Source organism: Somniosus microcephalus, chromosome 5 (genome assembly GCF_052327205.1).
Source record: "Somniosus microcephalus isolate GS21.2 chromosome 5, FLI_Smic_1.0, whole genome shotgun sequence".
In the NCBI taxonomy this organism is placed as follows: Eukaryota; Metazoa; Chordata; class Chondrichthyes; order Squaliformes; family Somniosidae; genus Somniosus; species Somniosus microcephalus.
In genome coordinates, this window is record NC_140991.1 from 117,531,926 (window position 1) to 117,556,750 (window position 24,825).

The 24,825-nt window shown below is 46.8% G+C and overlaps 1 protein-coding gene across 1 annotated transcript in view; it reads right to left on the minus strand.

Annotated features, from left to right (window-relative positions):
- pkd1l1 (polycystin 1 like 1, transient receptor potential channel interacting) overlaps positions 1–24,825 on the minus strand; it is a 412,439-nt gene that overhangs the window by 94,243 nt on the left and 293,371 nt on the right. Inside the window, exons 49-53 of the mRNA XM_085989354.1 lie at positions 23,840–23,978; positions 23,647–23,731; positions 1,806–1,994; positions 588–706; positions 331–441 (exon numbers count right to left, since the gene is read on the minus strand). Coding sequence (XP_085845480.1) covers positions 331–441; positions 588–706; positions 1,806–1,994; positions 23,647–23,731; positions 23,840–23,978 — 643 coding nt within the window. The remainder of the gene's footprint in view (positions 1–330; positions 442–587; positions 707–1,805; positions 1,995–23,646; positions 23,732–23,839; positions 23,979–24,825) is intronic.

The following is a 24,825-nucleotide window of genomic DNA, read 5'->3' on the forward strand; positions in this document are numbered from 1 at the left end:
GGCAACATCCGTGGCGAGAAATCAGAGTCAACGTTTCGGGTCAAAACCCTTTAGCAAGAGTTTTTCCAGCATTTTCTGTCATAAATACTCAACTGGTTTAGATACATCCTTCTGAAAGATCATTGGCCTGAAACGTTAACTGTGTTTCTCTCTCCACAGATGCTGCCTGATCTGCTGAGTGTTTCCAGTATTTTCTGTTTTTTTATTTTAGATTTCCAGCATCCGCAGTATTTTGCTTTTATTTTAGTCAGAAATATCCTTATCTGTTAGGCTTACTTTCATTCTAAGGCACTTGAGTAACAACTGCAAAAACAAACTGGAATGCCATACCTAGTAAACTCCACTCGAATGGCTTGGTTGAGGTAATATTCATCTTTGGAAAATTTGCCAAATATTATCAACAGCAGCAGAATCAGCATGACAATGTAGAGCACAAATTCTCTGCAACAGGGAAAATAATGAGATTTTGAAAAAGGGTAACCCTGGCATTATGGAAAGAAAGCAAAGAGACCAGCTGATAGGGAAAAATAACCAAATGGAAGCTTCATAAATGGGACAAAATTTTTAAAAAGCAGAAGATGAATTACTGTAATGTCTGTTGAATAAGGCTTTCTTTTCTCATACGGTCTTTGGCTTCTTTAAGCTGTGCAGGAGTTGGTGGTCGAGCTAATCGTAAATAGCGAGCTCTTTGACGAGCAGCAACAATCTGCTTGGCAGAAATGCAGAAACAAACAATTATTCAATGACTAACAGTGGCTTCAAGTTCATTTCTAACTTAAAATAATTCAGATTTACTTTGTCAGGTTGCAATGAATATATCCCATTTCTACGTGCAATAAAGCACTAAGACTCAGCTAACTGTGCACTGCAGACCTATCTGACTGCAGTGAGCATCCACATCAGGATTCAGACTTGTTTTCACCATTCTCAAATGAGGTAGAAAAAAGACAGTAATTATTTTGGACTTTAAAGGGGACATTGTTGCCTCTGAAAAAGTGAGTGAAACTTCCGGGTAGGTTCCAAAAACTGATGCAACATTACTGGCATTGCAATGATGCGAGCCTGCAACAGGAAACAGCATCACGTCACTCACACAATGACACTCTAGTGAAAATGATATGTAGTTTACTTCTTCAAAACGATCATGTTTTGAAGTGTTTATGTATCCTCTTAACTCACGAACTTCTATTTAACCAACCAGCTAAGGAAAATGTTTGCTCTTTAGAAAGGTATTCGTAAAATTCCTTTGCAGCTGTACAAGTAGATGGAAAAGTCACCAGACACAAACTTAAATACAATGCAAAAATAAAACCCGAAAAGCTACCCAGAGCAGAAAGGTGTCATTAGTTAGCTGGAATAACTCCTGCATTTTGTGATAGGTTTGCTTAAATAATCAGTTATCTTTAAACTTCCCTCTTCGTGCCAACACTCACACGAAAAGTGTAATTATTGTTGCACTATGGAGCACTAAACTGTGGGAACGTATGGATATCAGCAGCAACTCATTGTCTCTTCTCCTCTCGTGATGGTTTCATGGGACCACTAGCCCTCCAGTACCTCATCCAAGTGGCCAACCTTCATGTATGAATCTTGATATCGGCTGTTTACCACAGGGGGCAAAACCGGATCCTGTCTTCATCTGACATTCACACAACACCCTTTCCAGCAAGGGCCACCGAATGGTGATCAGGAGCCAATTTTCCAAATTTCGTTAAGTTTTTGAAACAGACTGGTATTAATTGTAATGAAGAATACAAGCAAGTGAGTTGAGCAGTATAGTTAGTGAGTGATGAAGATTTTTTTACCCTGTCTAGATCCATAGGGGCACTGTATGGATTATAATGGGTATCAATGGGACAGCTCTCAGAAAGAAAACCAGGTTCAGAATTCCATTGCTTGCAGGCATCTGATGAAGAATTTGAATCAACGAGGCTGATGTAAAAGTCATTGCAATCCTTGTTTTTCAGTGCGACGACAGCTGCTGTACAGAAAATCTGGAAAGGAATTCGAGCAGTGAGGGAAACATTCCTAAATTTGGTCAATTTCAATCTGCCACAGGGGAACCTGATTCTCAAAAGTATTTCATCTTAGCAGGTATATTAATGAATAAAGAGCATATACAATACTACTTTTCTGCCACTAGATGTAGCTAATGATCTTTATAAATACAATTTAAAAAATGAAAACAGAAGTTTACCTATTGTAGAGATTTATTACTGCATGTAGGTAAAGAATTGGATAATGGGCGCATCATTTGGGGGTCATCTTCATTACTGATAAGACCAAGTCCATTCAGTCTTCTCTTAATTCAAAGTTACTTATTCAAATCAATGCATCACAGTCTGAAAATGACACGAAGCTAGGAGGCACAGTAAGTCATGTGGATGGGAGCAGGAAGTTACAGAGGGACATAGAAAGACTAAATGAGTGGACAAAGCTATGGCAGATGGAGTTCAATGTGAGGTCATCCACTTTGGATCTGAGAAAGAGAAATCGGAATATTTTCTTAATGGTGAGAGACTAGGAGCTGTGGCGGAGCAAAGAGATTTAGGTGATAGTGTACATAAATCATTAAAAGCTAGTGCACAGGTATAAAAAGTAATCAAAAAAGTTTAATGGAATGTTGTTCCTTATCTCAAGGGGGTTTGGAATTCAAAAGTGAGGAAGTGATGCTTCAGTTGAAACTTAGTCAGACCCCATCTGGAGCACTGCGTTCAGTTTTGGCCACGGAACCTCAGGAAAGACATATTAATTAGCCTTGCAGGGGTTAAGTACACATTAGATTAATACCAGGTTTTAAAGGGTTAAAATATGGGGACAGGTCGCATAAACTTGGCTTATATTCCCTTTGAGTTTAGAAGGCTGAGAGGTGATCTAATTGAGGGGTTTAAAATGATAAATGGAATTCACAGAAAAGCAAAATACTGAGGATGCTGGAAATACATAGATACATAGAGATAGGAACAGGAGTAGGCCATTCGGCCCTTCGAGCCTGCTCCGCCATTCAATGAGATCATGGCTGATCTTACCAGTTCAGTACCCCGTCCCCGCCTTTTCTCCGTAACCCTTAATCCCCTTAGCCTTCAGAAATATATCCAATTCTCTCTTGAAAATATTTATTGAATTAGCCTTCGCAGCCCTCTGTGGCAGGGAATTCCACAGGCTCACCACTCTTTGAGTGAAGAAATTCTTCCTCATCTCTGTTTTAAATGATTTGCCCGCTATTTTTAGACTGTGGCCCCTGGTTCTGTGCTCCCCGGCCATTGGAAACATTCTCTCTGAATTCAGCCTGTCCAGGCCTGCCATAATTTTATATGTTTCGATGAGATCCCCTCTCAATCTTCTAAACTCCAGTGAGTACAAGCCCAAACTATTTAATCTCTCTTCGTAGGTCATTCCCGCCATTCCAGGTATCAGCCTGGTGAATCGCCGTTGCACTCTTTCCATGGCAAGAACATCCTTCCGCAGATGGGGCGACCAAAACTGTACACAATACTCCAGATGCGGTCTCACCAGCACCTTGTACAGCTGTAGTAAGGTATCCCTATTCCTATACTCGAACCCCCTTGATATGAAGGCCAACATACCATTTGCCTTCTTAATCGCCTGTTGCACCTGCATGCTCTCCTTCAGTGACTGGTGCACAAGAACACCCAGGTCCCTCTGCACTTCCCCATCTCCCAATCTATTGCCATTTAGATAATAATCTACCCTCCTGTTTTTACCCCCAAAGTGGATAACCTCGCATTTATCCACATTATAGTGCATCTGCCACGTATCCGCCCATTCCCCCAACCTGTCCAAATCGCACTGTAGCCTCCTGACATCCTCATCAGAGCCCACCCCTCCTCCTAGTTTAGTGTCGTCAGCGAATTTGGAAATATTGCATCCAATTCCCTGATCCAGATCATTTATATATATTGTGAACAGCTGGGGTCCCAGGACAGATCCTTGCGGCACCCCGCTGGTCACTGCCTGCCACTCCGAAAACGAGCCGTTTATTCCAACTCTCTGTTTTCTATCCGCCAGCCAGTTCTCTATCCACGTTAATACTTTGCCCCCAATTCCATGAGCCTTAATTTTGCATGATAATCTTTTGTGTGGAACCTTATCGAAGGCTTTCTGGAAGTCAAGGTACACCACATCCACTGGCTCTCCCCCATCTATTTTACCAGTTACTTCCTCAAAAAATTCCAGCAGATTAGTCAAACACGATTTACCCTTTGTAAATCCATGTTGACTCTGTCCGATCCTTTCCCCATTTGTCAAGTGCTCCGCTATTTTATCCTTAATAATGGACTCTAGCATTTTGCCCACAACCGATGTAAGGCTTACTGGTCTATAATTCCCTGCTTTCTCTCTACCCCCCTTTTTAAATATTGGGGTAACATTAGCTACCCTCCAATCCACGGGTACTGTTCCCGAGTCAATGGAGTTCCGGAAGATGATCCTTAGAGCATCTGCTATCTCCAGGGCCACCTCCTTAAGTACCCTAGGATGTAGTTTATCAGGCCCCGGGGATTTGTCGGCCTTCAGTCCCCTCAACTTACCCAACACCATATCCCTAGAGATACTAATTTCTGTCAGCTCCTCCCTCTCATTAGTCCCCATGTTTGCCGATATTCCTGGGAGGTTATTTGTGTCCTCCTTTGTGAATACAGAACCAAAGTATGAGTTTAATTGGTCTGCCATTTCCTTATTCTCCATTATATATTCTCCCGAATCGGACTGCAAGGGACCGACTTGGGATTTTACCAGTCTTTTCCTCCTGATATACCGAAATCTGAAATAAAAACAGAAAATATTGGAAATACTCAGCAGGTCAGGCAGCATCTGTGGAGAGAGAACCAGAGTTGATGTTTCAGGTCAATGACCTTTCATCAGAGCTGGAATAAGTTAGAGATGTAACAAGTTTTAAGCAAGTACAGAGGCAGGGAAAGTGGGCAGGGGAGGAAAGAACAAAAGGGAAGGTCTGTGATAGGGTAGAAGGCAGGAGAGATTAAATGACAAAAAGGATGATGGCGCAAGGCGGTCACCCAATCTGCGTTTGGTCTCCCAATGTAGAGGAGACCGCATCGTGAGCAGTGAATACAGTATACTAAATTGAAAGAAGTACAAGTAAATCGCTGGAAGGAGTGTTTGGGGCCCTGGATGGTGGGAAGGGAAGAGGTTAAAAGGCAGGTGTTGCATCTCCTGTGCTCGCACAGGAAGGTGCCGTGGGAAGGGGAGGGAGTGTTGGGGGTGCTTGAGGATGAGGGTGTGACGGAGGGAACAGTCCCTTCGGAATGCTGAAAGAGGAGGGGAGAGGATAATGTGTTTGGTGGTGAGATCAAGCTGGAGGTGGCGGAAATGGCAGACGATGATCCGTTGAATATGGAGGCTGGTAGGGTGGAAGGTGAGGACAAGAGGGATCCTATCGTGGTTCTGGGAGGGAGGGAAGGGGTGAGAGCAGAAGTGCGGGAAATGGAACGGACACTATTATGTCCGTGTGTAATTGAGACACGGACTGCAGGAGTTGGTTATAACAGGTCTGTAGTGGCGCCTCGTAATTTCCAAACATGCAGCCACTGAGCTTTGAGGCCTTTAACAACGAGTAGACGCGTGTCGAAATAAAACGTTCCAAAACGTAACTTTGTCTTTAAACTGTTTACTGTAACACCTTACAAACAGAATTACAAAGCAAAACACGTTTAAACGAACACGGTCAAAAACTGTATTGCTCCAGCCCTCAAAAGCCTTTACCTTCTCTCCAGCCTCGTGCAGCTTGAACTGTAAAATGGTTGGATACCATGTGACAATCTTAAGGACTGTACCATTGTAGCAAGAATAAAGGGGGTATCTCAGACTATACGACTGGAACAAGAAAATAGGGGGTTTCTCAATACAATAAGTCAGTCAGGTAAATTAACTGTATTATACTATTTAACCAATATTTTAAAGTATTTTCTTTCTTAAACTTTCATGACTCTTACATTCCGGCCCCTAATTGACTAGGCACATGAAGCATATCAATTACTCAAACATTCTTAAGAGTCATTGTGGTAAACCACTGTTTGTATTCCTGTTTGTCCTGTTTGTATTCCACTGTGTACATGCCTGGACATGCCTCGGCTGACTCCTCCCACAGGTCCTAGTATAAAGGTGACTGCTCCCCAGCCCTTTGTATTTCTGGACCGGTCGACCACTCGAGGCAGAGCTCCATTCTGTTGTTAATAAAAGCCTTTGGTTACTCTTCTAACTCTCAGTCTTTTATGAGTAATTGATAGCGCATCAATTTTATTAACAACATTTTTATAATGGAGAAGATCCTCACACCAGCATGCCTGGACTTAGATCATCGGGAGGCGGACTCATCCACCAAGTTTACTCACTGGCTTAAGTGTTTCGAAAAATTCCTGACCGCCTCCAAAGCCATCAAATCGGACGAGGACAAACTGGATGTCCTGACCTCCAAAGTGAACCACCGAGTGTACTCGGTCATCCAAGACGCGACCTCGTACGCGGACGCTATCAAGCTCCTCAAGGACCAGTACACGCGCCCAGTGAATGAAGTGTACGCCAGGCACCTCCTGGGGAGTCGTAAACAACAACCTGGGGAATCGACCGTGGAATACCTTCAGGCACTGTCTGTGCTTGGCCGGGCCTGTGGTTGTAAGGATGTAAAGGCCGCCGTGTACACAGAGGAACTTATCCGGGACGCTTTTGTAGCGGGCCACAGATCCAATTACACCCGACAGCGACTGTTGGAGCAGAGTAACCTCGACCTCAACAAGGCCTCTGAACTCGCACTATCGTTGGATGCAGCCTACCAGGGCATGGATGCCTACTCCTCTGCACCGTGGACGCCGCGGGGAATGACAGCCTGGGACACGGTAGGACCGCCTCATAGCGCCGTGCCACCCCAGCCACACCCCAACAATGGCCCAACTACCGCAGCAGTGTCCCAAGGCCAGACAGCAGTGCCCCAAGGCCAGAAATGCTACTTCTGTGGCCAGGCAAAACACCCCAGAGCGCGCTGCCCGGCGAAAAACGCGATCTGCTCGGGCTGCGGGAAGAAGGGACACTACGCTCGCGTCTGCAGGGCCAAAGCCACCCCGAACCCCAGCAGCGCCGCGTGTGGGCCATGCGGGTCGCCATCTTGGACCTCCCCGGCCATGTGCGAATCACCGGTACAGCAGCCATTTTGGACGCCTCCAGCCACATGGGGATCATGGACGCCGCCATCTTGGACGACAGCCGGGACGCAGCAGGCCCCCGACACCGCCTCATCTGATACCCGCAGCGACACACCGACCCCTACGCTGGCATCCGTTACACTGGACCAAGCGAGACCGCACCAACTGGCCAGTTCCACAATGGACATTAAGGTAAATGGTCACGATACAATCTGCCTTTTTGACTCTGGGAGCACGGAGAGCTTCATCCACCCCGACACGGTGCGGCGTTGCTCTCTCCCAGTCCTGCCTGCGCAACAGCGGATTTCTATGGCCTCCGAGTCCCAGTCGGCGGACATCGGCGGCTACTGCGTGGTGACACTCGTAGTAGACGGGACCGTGTACGATCATTTTAAACTTCTGGTCCTGCCTGACCTCTGCGCTGCCGTCCTGCTGGGGTTAGATTTTCAGTGCCACCTTAAAAGTGTTACGATGGCGTACGGTGGACCCCTACCCCCACTCACAGTCCGCAGCCAGCAACTTCCAAATTGCCCGCCGCGCACCAGGTGCAACCTCTCCACACTCAGAGTCACCCCCCCACCACTGTTTGCTAACCTCACCCCCGACTGTAAGCCCATCGCCACAAAGAGCAGGCGATACAGTGCCGGGGACAGGGTTTTCATTAAAACCGAAGTGGAGCGGCTCCTGAAAGAAGGGATTATTGAGGGCAGCACCAGCCCCTGGCGAGCCCAGGTTGTGGTCGTTAAGACCGGCGAGAAGCAGCGCCTGGTCATCGACTACAGCCAGACAATAAATCGCTACACCCTGCTGGACGCCTACCCACTCCCCCGTATAGCTGATATGGTCAACCAGATCGCGCAGTACCGCGTCTTCTCGACCATTGACCTGAAATCAGCATACCACCAGCTCCCCATCCGCCCTGAGGACCGCCAGTACACTGCCTTTGAGGCAAACGGCCGCCTCTATCACTTCCTTAGGGTTCCCTTTGGCGTCACCAACGGGGTCTCCGTCTTCCAAAGGGAGATGGACCGGATGGTAGATCAAAATGCGTTGCAGGCCACTTTCCCATATCTGGACAATGTGACCATCTGCGGCCGTGACTTGCAGGACCATGACGCAAACCTCGAAAAATTCCTCCGCACCGCCCAACTCCTAAACCTGACATATAACAAGGAGAAGTGCATATTCCGCACAAACCGCCTCGCCATCCTTGGCTGTGTTGTGGAACACGGAGTCATCGGCCCCGACCCTGACCGGATGCGTCCCCTTATGGAACTCCCACTGCCCCACTGCCTCAAGGCCCTGAAGAGGTGCCTAGGGTTTTTCTCCTATTACGCCCAGTGGGTCCCCTACTATGCGAACAAGGCCCGTCCGCTGATCAAGTCCACCTCTTTTCCCTTGACGGCAGAGGCCCGCTTAGCCTTCCACCGTATCAAGGAGGACATTGCCAAAGCCACCATGCACGCAGTGGACGAATCCATCCCCTTCCAGGTGGAAAGCGACGCGTCCGACTTTGCCCTGGCCGCTACCCTCAATCAGGCGGGGAGACCCGTGGCCTTCTTTTCACGAACCCTCCAAGGCCCGGAGACCAGACACTCCGCTGTTGAGAAGGAGGCCCAGGCGATTGTGGAGGCTGTGCGTCATTGGAGGCACTACCTGGCCGGAAAACGATTTACCCTGCTCACTGACCAGCGTTCAGTTGCTTTTATGTTTAACAACAAGCAGAGGGGCAAAATCAAAAATGACAAGATCTTGAGGTGGAGAATCGAACTTTCCATCTACAACTACGAGATCTTGTACCGGCCCGGGAAGCTAAATGAACCCCCGGATGCGCTATCGCGTGGCACCTGCGCCAGCGCGCAGATCGATAGACTACGGGTCCTCCACAATGACCTCTGCCACCCGGGGGTCACCAGGTTCTTCCACTTCATCAAGGCTCGCAACCTGCCTTACTCTATTGAGGAGGTCAGGACCATGACCAGGAACTGCCAAGTCTGCGCTGAGTGCAAACCACACTTTTATAGACCAGACAGGGCCCACCTGATAAAAGCCACTCGCCCCTTCGAGCGCCTGAGCGTTGATTTTAAAGGGCTTCTCCCCTCCTCCGACCGCAATGTGTACTTCCTCAATATTATTGATGAGTACTCCCGTTTCCCGTTCGCCATCCCCTGCCCGGACATGACCAGTGCCACGGTCATTAAATGTCTGAACAACCTCTTCACCCTGTTCGGCTTCCCCAGCTATATCCATAGCGACCGGGGCTCATCGTTTATGAGCGACAAACTCCGTCAGTACCTGCTAACTAGGGGTATTGCCACAAGCAGGACCACCAGTTACAACCCCCGGGGGAACGGACAGGTGGAAAGAGAAAATGCGACAGTTTGGAAGGCCGTCCTGCTAGCCTTAAAGTCTAGGGGCTTTCCAACCTCCCGCTGGCAGGATGTGCTCCCCGATGCGCTCCACTCTATTCGGTCACTGCTCTGCACTGCCACTAACGCCACCCCTCATGAGAAAATGTTTGTCTTCCCAAGGAAGTCCACATCGGGGACATCGCTACCGCCATGGCTGACGTCCCCAGGGCCGGTCCTACTGAGAAGACACGTGAGGACCCATAAAACGGACCCCCTGGTCGAGAGGGTCGACCTCCTCCACGCCAACCCCCAGTATGCTTACATCGCATACCCGGACGGGCGGGAGGACACAGTCTCCATAAGAGACCTTGCACCCTCGGGGGCCGCAGTAACCCACTACCCACTACCACCCCCCCCCCCACGATCCGATATCCAGCCCCAGCAGACGGCAGGCCGGGGCCCCGCGACCCGCTCGACATCTACGAGGACGACACGCCTGTGCCACAGCCTACGCTGGACTCGACGCCGGAAGCTTCACTACCCCTGCCGTCGCCACGCCGATCACAGCGGCAGACAAGACCTCCGGAGAGACTCCAATACACTAACTTTTAATACACTTCACCCCGCCGGACTCAATTTTAAACAAGGGGTGAATGTGGTAAACCACTGTTTGTATTCCTGTTTGTCCTGTTTGTATTCCACTGTGTACATGCCTGGACATGCCTCGGCTGACTCCTCCCACAGGTCCGAGTATAAAGGTGACTGCTCCCCAGCCCTTTGTATTTTTGGACCGGTCGACCACTCGAGGCAGAGCTTCATTCTGTTGTTAATAAAAGCCTTTGGTTACTCCTCTAACTCTCAGTCTTTTATGAGTAATTGATAGCGCATCAGTCATAAACTAATGAGTTCAACATATTTACAATATAAATGTCCACTTTTTTTGTTCAGGAACCTTTCACGCTGCTTCTTGTAGCAGGCAGAGCTTTGTGATCGGTCTTTCCAGGGTACTGGTCTTGGTTTGCAAACAAACGTGACGAACAACGCCTCTGGAGTCTAGCATGGTCTTAATTATTTTTCCCATCAACCAAGAATTTCATGGGGCTGAATCATCCACGATTAAGACGATGTCTCCGACAATGAAGTTCCTCTTTATTTTGGACCATTTTTGACGCTCCTGTAGCAGAGGTAAGTATTCTCTTGTCCATCTGGTCCAGAAAAGGTCTGACATATACTGAACTTGCCTCCACTTCCGACGGGCATACAGATCTTCCTTTTTGAAGACTCCCGGGGGCATGACTGGCTGTGTTTTCAACAACAACAGGTGGTTCGGAGTCAGGGCTTCGAGGTCATTGGGATCATCTGATGTCTTAGTTATCGGTCGGTCATCAATGATGGCTTCAACCTCACACAGAACGGTTTGAAGTCCCTCGTCGTCAAGCACTTGCAGCTTCAGTACAGAACTGAGTAGTTTTCTTACGGTGTGTATCTGTCTTTCCCAGACACCTCCATGGTGGGATGCAGCCGGTGGATTGAAGATCCACTTAATTCCTGTTTGCATCATGGCTTCCTGTATTTTAAGCTGATTCCAATCTTCAATAGCTTCCCGTAGTTCTCTCTCCGCTCTGACAAAATTAGTGCCATTATCAGAACGCATAATGGACACCTGTCCTCTTCTACAGACAAAGCGCCGCAGGGCGTTAATACAGGAATCAGTGTCAAGCGTGTGTGCCACCTCAATATGAACTGCTCTGATGGTCAAACAAGTGAAAAGCACACCATATCTCTTGACAAGGCTCCGTCCTCGCTTTACCTCGAAAAGCCTGAAATAGTCCACCCCTACGTTTGTAAATGGGGGCTTGTCTGGTAACAAACGGTCTTCAGGCAGGTCTGCCATTTTCTGCTCCCCAGCTCTAGCGTGTAACCGTCTGCAAACAATGCATTCAGAGAATATTTTTCTTATTACAGAATTAGCTCCTGGAATCCAGTATCTTTGGCTTAGCTTCGCAAGCACGTGATTCCTCCCACTGTGTCCAATACTCTGGTGTATATGCTGAAGAATGAGAGTAGCAACCCGGAGGTCCTTAGAAAGGATAGCAGGATGCTTGGCCTCCTCTGGCATAGCAGATTTGTTTAGTTGCCCTCCCACCCTCAGTACTCCATCTTGCAGTGTAGGGTCCAGCTTGTAGATATGACTACCTTTCTTGATTGGAGTATTTCGCTGTAAAGCTTCGATTTCTTCTGGATATCTTTGTCTTTGACTGAAGCAAACTATCTCCATCTCAGCCTTGGCCAAATCCTCCACGTTCAATGAATTCTTACCCAATGTGGTCTTGTGCTGGTGCATATATTGCTGTAGAAGCATTCTCTGCTTATCGGGGTTACTTTCAGACTGACTGATAGTGGCTCGGTACTCTTTTCTCTTACCGCTCAGGTGTAGCAGCAACTCTTTCAACCTTAGAAACCATGCAACTGCTTTCTTCAACTGGTGCCATCCTGAGAAATGGTTAACAAGCTTGTTCACTGTGTCAAAGTTCTCTTTCGTAGTTATGAGATTTACTGTGACTGATCTCTTGACTTCGACGTCGTCTTCAGCAATCTGACTTGGCATATCTGGTCTTTCTGGCCATGATCTCTCTGTTTCCAGCAGATAACTTGGGCCTTGTATCCAAGTTTCACTCCTCATGAAGTTTTCAGCCTTCAATCCCCGTGAGGCTTGATCTGCTGGGTTTAATGAGGTGTTTACATACCTCCATTGAGATGGTTGTGTAGCTTCTCCAATGGATGAGATTCTGTTTGCTACGAAGGTCTTGAAGCATATCTTCTCATTCTCTATATACTTCAGCACTGTCGTGCTATCCGTCCAGAAGACAGATTCTTCTAATGGGAGCTGTAACTCTTTCCGCATCACCTGGTCAACTTTAACTGCAACAACCGCTGCCATCAACTCCAGTCTCGGGATGGTGACCTGCTTCAGCAGAGCCACCCTGGATTTCCCCATGAGGAAGGCACAATGTTTCTGGCCCTGTTGATTTGTCAGCAAGAGGTAAGTAGCCGTGCCATAGCCGTCCTCACTGGCGTCCGAGAAATGATGTAGTTGAGCTGTCTTTGTAACTCCAAAACTCACGGGCTTGATGCATCTACTGACGTTGAAGCTAGAAAGTTGTTGCAAATCTGTCAACCATCTGAGCCATCTCTGAGCTTGACCTTCATCCCATCCTCTCTTGTCTCTACACAGCTCTCGTAGGATCAGCTTCACCGGCAGAATGAGTGGTGCCAGGAATCCAAGAGGGTTGTAGATGGAAGTGACCACGGAGAGAATCCCTCGTCTTGTGGATGGTCTTTTGTTCACCATTATTCTGAAGTTGAACGTGTCTGACTCAATGCACCATTGTACACCAAGAGCGCTCTCAATAGGAAGGACATCGTGGCTCAGGTCCAGATCTTTGACTTCAGTGGCTCGTTCCTTTTCTGGGATAGAAGCTAGAACTGCTCTGCTGTTGCTTATCCACTTAGTCAGATGGAATCCTCCATTCGAACACAGAGTCCTAAGGTCTCTTGACAGTGCAATGGCATCGTCTTCTGTTGACACGGACTTCAGACAGTCATCGACATAAAAGTTTCTGAAGATTGTCTCCACAGCCTCTGATGGTGCTTTGCCTTTGCCATCTTCTGCAGTTTTTCTGAGAGCGTAGCTTGCACAGCTGGGAGATGATGTGGCTCCGAACAAGTGTACAGCCATTCTACATTCCACCATCGCTTGACTAACGTCGCCATCTGGCCACCAAAGGAAACGCAGAAGATCAGCATCTTCATCAGGGATTCTGACTTGGTAGAACATTGATTCTATGTCTGCCATCATGGCAACGAGCTCTTGTCTAAACCTAGTCAAGACGCCAATGAGGGTATTAGTAAGATCAGGACCTTGAAGCAGCTGGTCATTCAGTGAAGTTCCTCTGAATGAGGCGGCGCAGTCAAACACTACACGGATCTTTTTCTTCTTTGGGTGATACACACCGTGATGAGAAATGTACCAGACCCTTCCATCGTCTCTGTTCAACTGTTCCTCGGGCACTTTTACAGCATAGCCTTTCGCTATGATGTTTCTCATGAAGCCTTTGTAGTCTTCGTGAAAGTCGGGGTTCTTGTTCAGCTTTCTCTTTAGACTGATGGCGCGCTGCTCTGCTCTGCAGCGATTGTTCGGCATCTTCGCGGTCTGTCTTCTCAGTGGCAAACCAATGTGATAGTGGCCATCAATGAACTGTGTAGACCTTGTCATCAAATCCATGAACTGATGGTCTTCTTGTGACATCTCTGTCTTTTCCTCACAGCTGCATTCTGAGAAGTCTGCGTTGAACTGCTGTATCAACAGCTCTTCAATGCTTGCGATAGAGATACAATTAACTGTTACATTTTGTCGTTGCTCCTTGTTCGACTTGTTGCCATCATCTCTCCTTACAGGTCCATTGACTACCCATCCAAGGGCTGTCCTGACTGCGTAGGGTCCGTCATCCTTGCTGTTTATGACCTGCCATGGCTCCATAGTTTTGTAGGCATTGGTTCCAATTAATAGGCCAATTTCTGCTTCAATATATGGGAGACGCACCTTTTCCAGGTAAGGCCATCTCTCCACATCCTTCTGCAGGGCTAAGTTCCCTATTTTAACAGGAATCTCCCTCTGTGTGAAAACATTAGGCAGGTCTATGAAGTCCTTCTCTTCAAGTCCACACACTTCTAAGTCTGACAGGGTATAACTTTGCATTGACTTCTCATGACCCATGGTGCGTAATAGGATTTCTGTTCTTCTGCCTCTAACGTTCAGCTGTCGCATGAGTGATTCTGTGCAGAACGTTGCTGAACTACCTGGATCCATGAAGGCATAAGTCTCCACAAACTTCTCACTCCTCTTAGACTTGATCTTTACAGGTACGATGGCAAGAATACAATCACTGTCACCAGCCCCAGTGAATCCACAAGTCTCTGGTTCTAGCGACACCAGAGCACTTGAAACAACCCTCTCGTTGGTATTGTTTTCTTCACTCTTCTTAGAGACTTGTTCTTCTTTGTGGATATGCAGCAGACTGGGATGTTTCCGAGTGCACTCTCTACATGTTGTTCATTGCTTACAGTTTCTACTCAGGTGCCCCTGAGAGAGACGTCCAAAACATAGGCCATTGTACTTCAGAAATTCGATTCTGTCCTTATGTGGCTGTGCTTTGATGTCACTGCAGAAATCCAATGTATGATTCTTCTGGCAGAATAAACATGGCTTCTGAAAGGCATTAGCAGGCGTCACTGTGCTGCTCTTTTTGGGAGATGAGTTCGGAGACCTTTCTTCTCCAGCCTGAGTGAAGATAGTTGCAAAGCTGCTTCCCCTGGAACCACCTTTCCTGAGAGTCTTTGATTCAGCAGGCTTGGCTTTCACTCTTCCATCAGTAGTCGGGCTGACATCCTGGATGTTTCCAAACAATGGGTCCCGAGCAATTTTAGCCTGTTTGTCTATGAAGTTCACTAAGTCTGCAAACCTGGCTCTACTTTTCCGTCTCTCCATTATCTCAAAGGCTGTTCTTCTCCATTGTTCTCTCATCCTGTAAGGAAGCTTAGAGATGATGATTCTCATAGTCGTAGGATTGTCCATCTCTTCCATGAATTCAACATCCTCCATGGTGTTGCGACATCCTATGAGGAAAAGAACATGTGTTCAATGCCTCCCCGTCCTCCGATCTGATCTGTGGCCACTTGGTAGCCTTTTCAATATATGCAGTGGCTATCTTCAGCTCATTACCATAGTGCTCCTGCAGCAACTTCCTAGCTTCTATGTATCCCCGGTCCGGTCTCATGTGTTCACAGCTTCTGACCAGGTCTTGTGGTTTACCACTGGTGTACTGTCCCAGGTAGTACAACTTATCACTGCTGCTCTCTGTTTTGGAGTCAATGGCTTGTTCGAAGGATCTGATGAAGGGCTTATACTTGAGTGGGTCGCCTTGGAACACTGGTATGTCTCTTTGAGGGAGTCGAAACAGATTCTGTTGTTTTACAAGCATCTCTGTAATTTCGTTCTGACGTTGCATCACTCGGTATAGGCTTCTCCCTGTGTCTTCAGGCCTCTGGTGGTCATCAGCAGGGTCTAGTCTAGACCGTCTGATGTCTGGGGTAGCATCACGTGCTCCTGTTAGTGGAGAGGCCTCTCTTCCACGCTGTAATGCCAGGAGATGGCCTTCAGACTCTCTTTTAACTCTTGAAGGTGCCCTGGATCCAACTCTGTATGACAACATTGACTGGCATGCCATCCTGTGAGCCTTCATAATCTTCATACACACTCAACCTGGCATCTGAGACCGCAATAGCTGTTTTTATCTCCAGCTGTTCTTTCTTTGCCTGCACTTGGGCCTGTTGGGCCTGCAGTTGGGCCTGTTGGGCCTGCAGTTGGGCCTGCAGTTGGGCCTCTTCCCGTTCAAGAGCTTGCTTCTCCACTAAAGATGCTGCGCGCGCCATTAACGCTGCCCGTTCAACCTCCTCTCTCATGCGTCGCGACGAGCGTGTGGTAGAAGCGACTGACCTATGTCCAGAAACAGAGCTACCTTCTTTTCAATTTTTGCTCGGTCTGGCTGAAGTCTCTGAAATGCTATCATCTGGTCCGACTTCATCGTCATCTTTATCTTTCTCTGCTGTATCAGCATCTTGACGAATCTTTAACATCCACTGTTCTGTAGCCTTGACATAGTCCTTAATGCTGGATGATTTAAGATCAAACCAGTTGTGCTGATCAGCGTTTCCCTCTTCTTCAGACTGAAGTGCTAATACATCTTCATTGAGTACATTAAATTCTTCATGCAACTTGGAGAAATCATAATGCATTATGTCTTCAGCTTTCTTAATATTAGCATTATCTTCCATGAGACAATCAATTATCTTCATTTTTCCAGTTATCTGAGCTAATTTAGCCCTCCTTGCACCTATTCATCTCTGTAACTTCTCTTCCATTGCCTTTGGGGTGAGCTTTACTTCCCTCTTTTGGCCAACAATCCTTCTGGCTGGGGGAAGCTCCTCACGGCTCCGTAAGGCCTCAGCCATTTTACCCGCAGCTCTTATTTAGCTTCTCAATAGAATGAACAAGGCAAGTAACAGTCACTGTACCTTCGCTTTCTTATATTGTCATCTGGCTCCGTGACCATTCATGTATACGTTCGCCAACAATTCCGTCCTTTCCTTCTTAGGGAGCAAGTTTTTGACTAATGTAGTGGCGCCTCGTAATTTCCAAACATGCAGCCACTGAGCTTTGAGGCCTTTAACAACGAGTAGACGCGTGTCGAAATAAAACGTTCCAAAACGTAACTTTGTCTTTAAACTGTTTACTGTAACACCTTACAAACAGAATTACAAAGCAAAACACGTTTAAACGAACACGGTCAAAAACTGTATTGCTCCAACCCTCAAAAGCCTTTACCTTCTCTCCAGCCTCGTGCAGCTTGAACAGTAAAATGGCTGGATACCATGTGACAATCTTAAGGACTGTACCATTGTAGCAAGAATAAAGGGGGTATCTCAGACTATACTACTGGAACAAGAAAATAGGGGGTTTCTCAATACAATAAGTCAGTCAGGTAAATTAACTATTATACTATTTAACCAATATTTTAAAGTATTTTCTTTCTTAAACTTTCATGACTCTTACAAGGTCTTTACTGAGTGGAGACAAACTGGAACTAACTATGCAAAGTTACTACACAGGCTTATATACAGGGGTGGTCACTACTGGTACTGCAGTATACAGGGGCTGCAGAATATAGTTCCTTCTGCAAAGTACATACACTACAATTCCTCCCCTTTTAGCTAAACAGTACATAACATTCGATTAATAATAACATATTTACAATTACAGTTGCTAGATACATTAGCTGAAGTTAAGCAATTATAAGTTCAGTCTTTGAGGAGGCTTCCTGATTCTGTCTGGATAACGCCTCCTTGGGGTATCAGGTTCTTCTGGCAAAGTTGATTCGGGATCAACGTCGTTGTTTGCTTCGTCTGCTTCCAATATCACCGTTTCTGAGGTAGATGCAATTGGTACTTCGGTTTCATCACCAGGTGTATCGGATCGTGGTGTGGAATTGACGTTTTCCAGCGACTCTAGAATCTGGTCAGCATGGCGTCTTACAATGCTCTCTCCAACATCCACGGTATACATTAGGGGTCCTTGCCATGTACAGATCGTTCCTGGCTGCCATTTCTCTGTATGGTAGTCCCGGGCCAAAACTGGTTGACCTATCTTAAAACTCCTGGTCGGCCTTTCATTCATATTCTGAAACTGCCTGTTCTCCACATCTCTTCTGATGTTTGGCTTAACCAAATCCAAGCGGCATCGTAGTCTTCGATTGAAGAACATCATGGCTGGAGTTTGGTTGGTAACCGCATGTGTCGCATTCAAGAAGGCAAACAAGAAGTGATCCACCTTGTGTTGTAGGGGTATGTCTTCATTACACATTGACTTGATAGCCTTCTTAAATGTTTGAATGAACCTCTCAGCCAATCCATTGGTGGCTGGATGATGTGGGGCGGATGTGTAATGCTTAACACCATTGTTCTTTAAGAACCTCCGGAACTCTTCAGACACAAACTGTGGTCCATTGTCGGAGCAAATCTGTTCAGGCAGCCCATTTCTGGCGAATATGGTTCGTAAGACCGTGATAGTTTTTTCTGTGGTGGTTGAGGACATTTTTATTACCTCTGGCCACTTTGAATGTGCATCCACCGCAATTAAAAACATCGAGTCCATAAATGGACCAGCAAAATCAATGTGCACCCTTTGCCATGGAGATGAGGGCCACTCCCATGGATGTAGAGGGGCTTGTGGTGGGGCGTTTTGGACCTTCTGGCATCCTGTACAGCTCTTGGTCATCTCTTCGATTTCTCTATCGATTCCCGGCCACCACACAAACGCTCTGGCTAAGTTCTTCATTTTGACCCCTCCCAGATGACCCTCATGAAGCTCATTGAGCACTCGATCCTTCAATTTGGGTGGAATTACTACTCTGGATCCACACATCAAGGTTCCTCTGCACACTGACAGCTGTTCTCTTCTCGGCGAGAATGCTGGCAACAGTGGTTCGCCAAGTACTGGCCATCCCTTCACCGTTAAATCATAGACCCAGGAGAGTGTTGGGTCATTTCGTGTTTCCTTTTCTATGTTTGCATTCGTCACAGGTAGACATTCGACTATGGTCGAGTGGAATATCTCCACTGGATCCACTGCAGGTGCTTCTTCCACCGTCGGCAACGGTAGGCGCGACAATCCATCAGCATTCCCATGCTGTTTAGTTCCTTTGTACTTGATGTCATATTGGTGTGCCCCTAGGAAAAGGGACCACCTCTGTAGCCGTTGTGCTGTCATTATCGGGACGCCCTTCTGAGGGTTGAAAATGGAGACAAGAGGTTGATGATCAGTTAGTAGAGTAAATTTCTGACCGTGCAGGTAGTGATTGAACTTCTTCACCCCCCACACCAGGCTGAGGGCCTCTCTGTCAATCTGGGCGTAGTTACGCTCGGCTAAAGTTAATGAGCGTGACGCAAAAGCTATTGGCCTCTCTGAACCATCAAGGAATTTATGTGACAGTACCGCTCCAATGCCGTAGGGAGACGCATCACACGCCAGTCTTATCGGTAGTGATGGGTTGTAGTGAGCCAATACTTCTCTTGAAGTGATTAGGTCTTTACTCTTCTGAAAGGCCTGCTTACATTCATCGCTCCATTTCCATGCTACTCCAGTTTGTAGTAGAGCATTCAGTGGGTGCAGAATTGTGGACAAATTCGGCAAAAACTTACGGTAGTAATTCACCAATCCGAGGAATGACCTCAGTTGCGACACATTTTCAGGCGCTGGAGCCTTAACTACCGCTTCAATTTTGTCAGGGGACTTATGTAACCCCTCTTCATCAATCACGTGGCCACAATACGATATCTGTTTCTTAAAAAACTCGCACTTGGGCGATTGGCTCATAGCCCATGTTCTCTTCGTCTAGTGAGCACCTGCTTTAGGTTGGCAAGGTGTTCACGGTCATCTTCACCTGTCACTAGGATGTCGTCCAAGTAACACTGAGTCCCCGGAATCCCTTGCAGGACTTGTTCCATCGCTCTTTGCCATATCGCCGGAGCTGATGCTACTCCGAATACCAGTCGATTATACTGGTAAAGACCTTTGTGAGTGTTTATCGTGAGATACTTCCTAGAGGATTCTTCAACCTCCATCTGCAAATATGCTTGTGCTAGGTCAATTTTTGTAAAACGCTTCCCTCCAGGTAGTGAGGCGAAAATATCTTCTATCCTCGGGAGAGGATATTGTACTGTGTGAAGGACTGGGTTCACCGTCACCTTGAAGTCCCCACAGATGTGAACCTTCCTTGGCTCCTCAGACTTATTGTTTAACGTTTTCTTCATGACAGGAATGATGGGTGTCACCCACTCACTCCAGTCTACCTTAGATAACACGCCTGCATTCTCCAGATTCTCCAGCTCTGCCTCGACGGCTGGGCGAATTGCATACGGTACCGGTCTTGCTTTGAAAAACTTGTGAATTGCATTCTCTTCTATTTTTATCGAGGCGGTTACGCCTTTAAGATTTCCCAGTTCTTGTTGAAATACCTCTTTGGCGTTAGCTAAGATTGTTGACAATTGTCCAGGTGTGACGTTGTCATCCTTTTTACCAGCCACCGTCAGTGCCTGAATGTAGTGCCAGTCTAAACTTATCTTTCTGAACCATTCACGCCCGAATAACGGTGGTCCACCATCTTGCAGTATGTACAGATACAATTTCTGTATTTCCTTGCCGTTGTATTCGATAGGCACCCTTATTTTCCCTCTGGGGTATACATTTTGCCCCGTATACGTCTTCAAGACAATGGATGTCTCTTTCAAGGGTATGTGTGAGAATAGCGGCTCATAGTCTCGTCGATTCATGACGGTCAGGGCTGATCCTGTATCCAATTCCATTTTGACTTGGGACCCTGCTATCGTGAGGGTGACCCAAATGGTTCGGTGATCCTCTTTTGCGATTACGTTGTGAAGTTTGAGACAGCTTAGTCTCTTGTTCCCGGATTCACTATCGCTCATCTGGTCTTCGGAACTACTGTCCGTCATCTTTTGTACTTTCCTGTACTGTTCCTTAGTAGCCTTTTTGTTGTCGTTAGTCTTCTTCCCAGAGCTGCAAACTCGTGCAATGTGTCCCATCTTTCCGCATTGCCTGCATATTTTGTCCTTGGACCAGCAGTCCTTCTGGTCATGGGTTGCTCTGCCGCAGCAATAACATTTTTCAAATCCCCGTGTCATTTCGTGGGTGCCGTATTCCTGTGGCTTTTGCTGTATTTCCACAGCTCCCCTTGCTGCTGCTTCGTACGATACTGCCACGCTGAAAGCCTTATCTAGCGTCAGCTCTTTCTCTGAGAGTAACCTCTTCTGTGTTCCTTCACTCAGGAGTCCACAGACAAATTTGTCCCGTAGTGTATCTGCCAGTCCTGCTCCGAACTGGCAGTGCTTTGATAGCTTGCGCAGTTCCGTAAGGTAATCAGCAATGCTCTCATCTTTATGCTGATTTCTCCTGTGGAATTTAAATCTTTCTGCTATCAGCAGCGGTGTAGGATTTAGGTGTTCCTGTAGGATATCAACAATTTCGTTAAAACTCTTCGCCATCGGTTTGGCTGGAGTAATCAGGTTCCGCAATAGGCCGTACGTTCTTGCGCCCATTAAGTTTAGTAATACCGATGCCTTTTTCTCATCGGCTACTTCGTTTGCCTCGCAATATACTTCGACTCTTTCCACATACGTGGACTAGTCTTCTGTTGCATTATCGAAGGCAGTGATATTGCCAGTCTTCGGCATCTTGGAAATCTAAGATGGCGCCTCCCGCGCTTTGCCTTCTTCCCCGATTTAACAAAATGGCGCCTCCCGCGCTTTCCGTCTTCTCCGCTGCTGCTAGCGTTGGTGCTGGCGTTTTATGCCTTGATGGCGACGCCCTATGGTCTTCGCGCACTTCCCCCACGCTGCTGCTAATGCCGCTCTCCGCGGTTCCCGTGGCAAACTGCAGCTCCTCGCGGCTTTCTGCGCTTCTAATTTCTTTTATTTCCCTGTCGTCGGAGCAACCCTGCGGGACACTTTCCTCCCTCTTCTCGGGTCTGTATGCTGCCCTGCTTTGTAGCACCGGCCGCGCCCTGTGTGCTCCACCCTCTCTCTCTCTCTCCTCTTCCCGACAACGCTGCTCGGCCCCGTTGAAAAGCCACCTGATCGAGCTCTAGCCCGCCGCAGCCCAGGAAGGATCAGTGTACTACCTGCCACCAGCCCGATTAGCTGGAACACCATCGACAGGATAACCAAGCCCCGCTCTCGACAGCCTCTCCTGCAAATCTTTCACTCCGATGAATCAGAGGCGGTTGGCCACGGTCGACGGCCGTTTCTTCTGATTGTTTTATTTATTTATTTTTTCTTCCTTCTGGCCTCGACCTCGGACAACTTCGCTTCAGGGATGGATCCCCACGAGGTGGTGCAGACTGTAGGTAAGTTCGGATCGGCTCATCGCCAGTATTATGTCCATGTGTAATTGAGACACGGACTGCAGGAGTTGGTTATAACAGGTCTTTACTGAGTGGAGACAAACTGGAACTAACTATGCAAAGTTACTACACAGGGGTGGTCACTACTGGTACTGCAGTATACAAGGGCTGCAGAATATAGTTCCTTCTGCCAAGTACATACACTACAGACACAGTCAAGGACCCTGTCAACCATGGTAGAGGAGAATCCTCAGTTGAGGAAAAAGGAAGACATATCGGAAGCACTGGTATGGAAGGTGGCATCATCAGGGAATTCATCGGGTAGATACAGAGAAACTATTTCCTATGGTGGGGGAATCCAGAACAAGAGGCGTAGTTTTAAAATTAGAGCTCGGTGATTTAGGCGTGAAATCAGAAAGCACTTTTTCACATGAGTAATGGAAATCTGCAACTCTCTCCCCCAAAAGACTGTGGGGGAAAAATTCAGTATCGCCCTGTTTGGGGCGCCATTATCGGCCGTGCGCAAAGTTTAACACCTGGCGTTAATTATTGCCTCCGACGGCAAACTTGGCTTTTACCGCCCCTGGAGGTAATTGAAGCGCTAAATCAGGCGCTTCACACCTGTCTTAAGGCGCAAAGGCCGAGGAGTGAGGTGCTACCTCAGAGCGCTGGCGAAGCTCATGTGATGTCAGTCAGCAATGGAACACAGACACACTGGCGCCGGCCAGTTCTTAAAGGGGAGTTCTGACGAAAGGTCATCGACCTGAAATGTTAACTCTGTTTCTCTCTTCACAGATGCTGCTTGACCTGCTGAGTTTCTCCAGCATTTTCTGTTTTTATCTTAAAGGGGAGGGTTGATTTTGCTCTCCATCCACATCCTGCTCATTGCAGCCTTGAATCTCGGCCTGGAGAGACCTGTACATCAAATTTGCTGGAAAGAACAATGGAGAGACCCAGGGAAAGAACTCAGAGTGCAGCCCCCACAGTCTCTTCTAAATCGATACAAGGAGGCGCAAACCAACTGAATTTTTCCCCCTGTGGATGTTGAATCAGTTGAAAATTTCAAGACTACGACTGATAGATTTTTGTTGGGTAAGGTTATCAAGGAATATGGATCAAAGTCTAGTAAATGGATTTGGGATATAGATCAGCCATGATCTGATTGAATGACGGAACAGGCTCGAGGGCCAAATGGCTTAGTCCGCTCCTATGGTTAAGGGAGGAAGTGGTAACTACAGAGCATAGAGGATGATTCTACCCTGTGTGTGAAAGATTAATGGGTGAACCATGGTTAAAATCATTGTACACTCTAAATTTTATGGTAGAATTGTTCATTATAGCAGAAATGATCTCAAATGGGTGGCTTTGCTTTGGTCACTGGTAAAACTATTGTTGTGCTACATTCTATCAGGGAACTGAGATTAAAAAGATTGAAGTGTTGTGGCTAACAGAATGCAGCAGCATCAATGGACTGAATGGCCTACATTTGTCCCTGTGTTTCTGTGGTCTTTCATAGACGAGACTAGGCAGAGCACATTTCAACCCTGTAGCAGGGCACTGTCATATTCACTGTTTCATATTACTTACTGCAATAGGTTGGATGACAAAGATGCAGTACAGGAGGGAGAAGAACAGCGAATGTAACCACAATATAGATTTGGTTGGTCCAAACCTGTAATTAATAAGATAGATTGCTACAGTACTTCATTATTATGTTAAAAAAATCAAAATACAGATAAAACAATTGGAAATGCAGCATACAAACTCCAGTCCTTCTTACCGTAGTCCTAACAGACTTGTTATCAATATGCACACCAAAGCTACCAAAAGGCAGATGATCCATGCCAGATAATTGCACCAAGTTGGGAGAAAATGTCTGGCTCTATTCATCAACGGCTGTTCAAACAAACTGCTGTGTTCTAGAGATATTTAAAAAAAGTTATTTAAAAGATTATAGTCAGAAGCAATAACTTAGCTTGGTTTCCTGATAATTAATTTAAGTACAGGATGGAAACTGACATGGATCGTGGGGGTTTATAGGACAAGTTCCTTTTCTCCATGACTCATTAGAGGGAAGTACCAAATCTGGTATTTTCCAATTGGCAGGTAAAAGGAAATCAGAAAGTGCAGGCTGCTTCCAATCATCTATGAATACTAATTCAGAATGTCTGGGAGCAATTCAATTTGGCCACAACTCTGATCAAGCGGGTGCTGTGTGGTACAGAGAGACAATGAGAGCAGCAGAAAATACAAATAATATCCTTTGAACTGCGGAAATGAAAGAAAAACGTTACACAGGAAACACATGTTTCTAAAAGATCACTGCTGAATTAACAATAAAATTTCAATTATTACAGGGTGACCATTACAAGTCCACTTGTGGGGAAGAGCATAACTGGAGGCCATCAATATAAGATAGCCACCAAGAAATCAAATGGGGAATTTAGAAGAAACTTCTTTACCCAAAGAGTGGTGAGAATGTGAAACTCGCTACCACAGGCAGTAGTTGAGGCAAATAGTATAGATGCATTTAAGGGGAGGCTAGATAAGCATATGAGAGAGGAGGGAATAGAGACTATGCTGATAGAGTTAGATGAGGAAAGATGGGAGGAGGCTCGAGTGGAGCATAAATGCTGGCATGGACTAGTTGGGCCGAATGGCCTGTTTCTGTGCCATATATCCTATGTAACCCTACATAATCCTACGTAAGTCTTATACTGACATCATTATTTGAATGCAGTGTCAACAGTAATGTTAGCTTGTGGG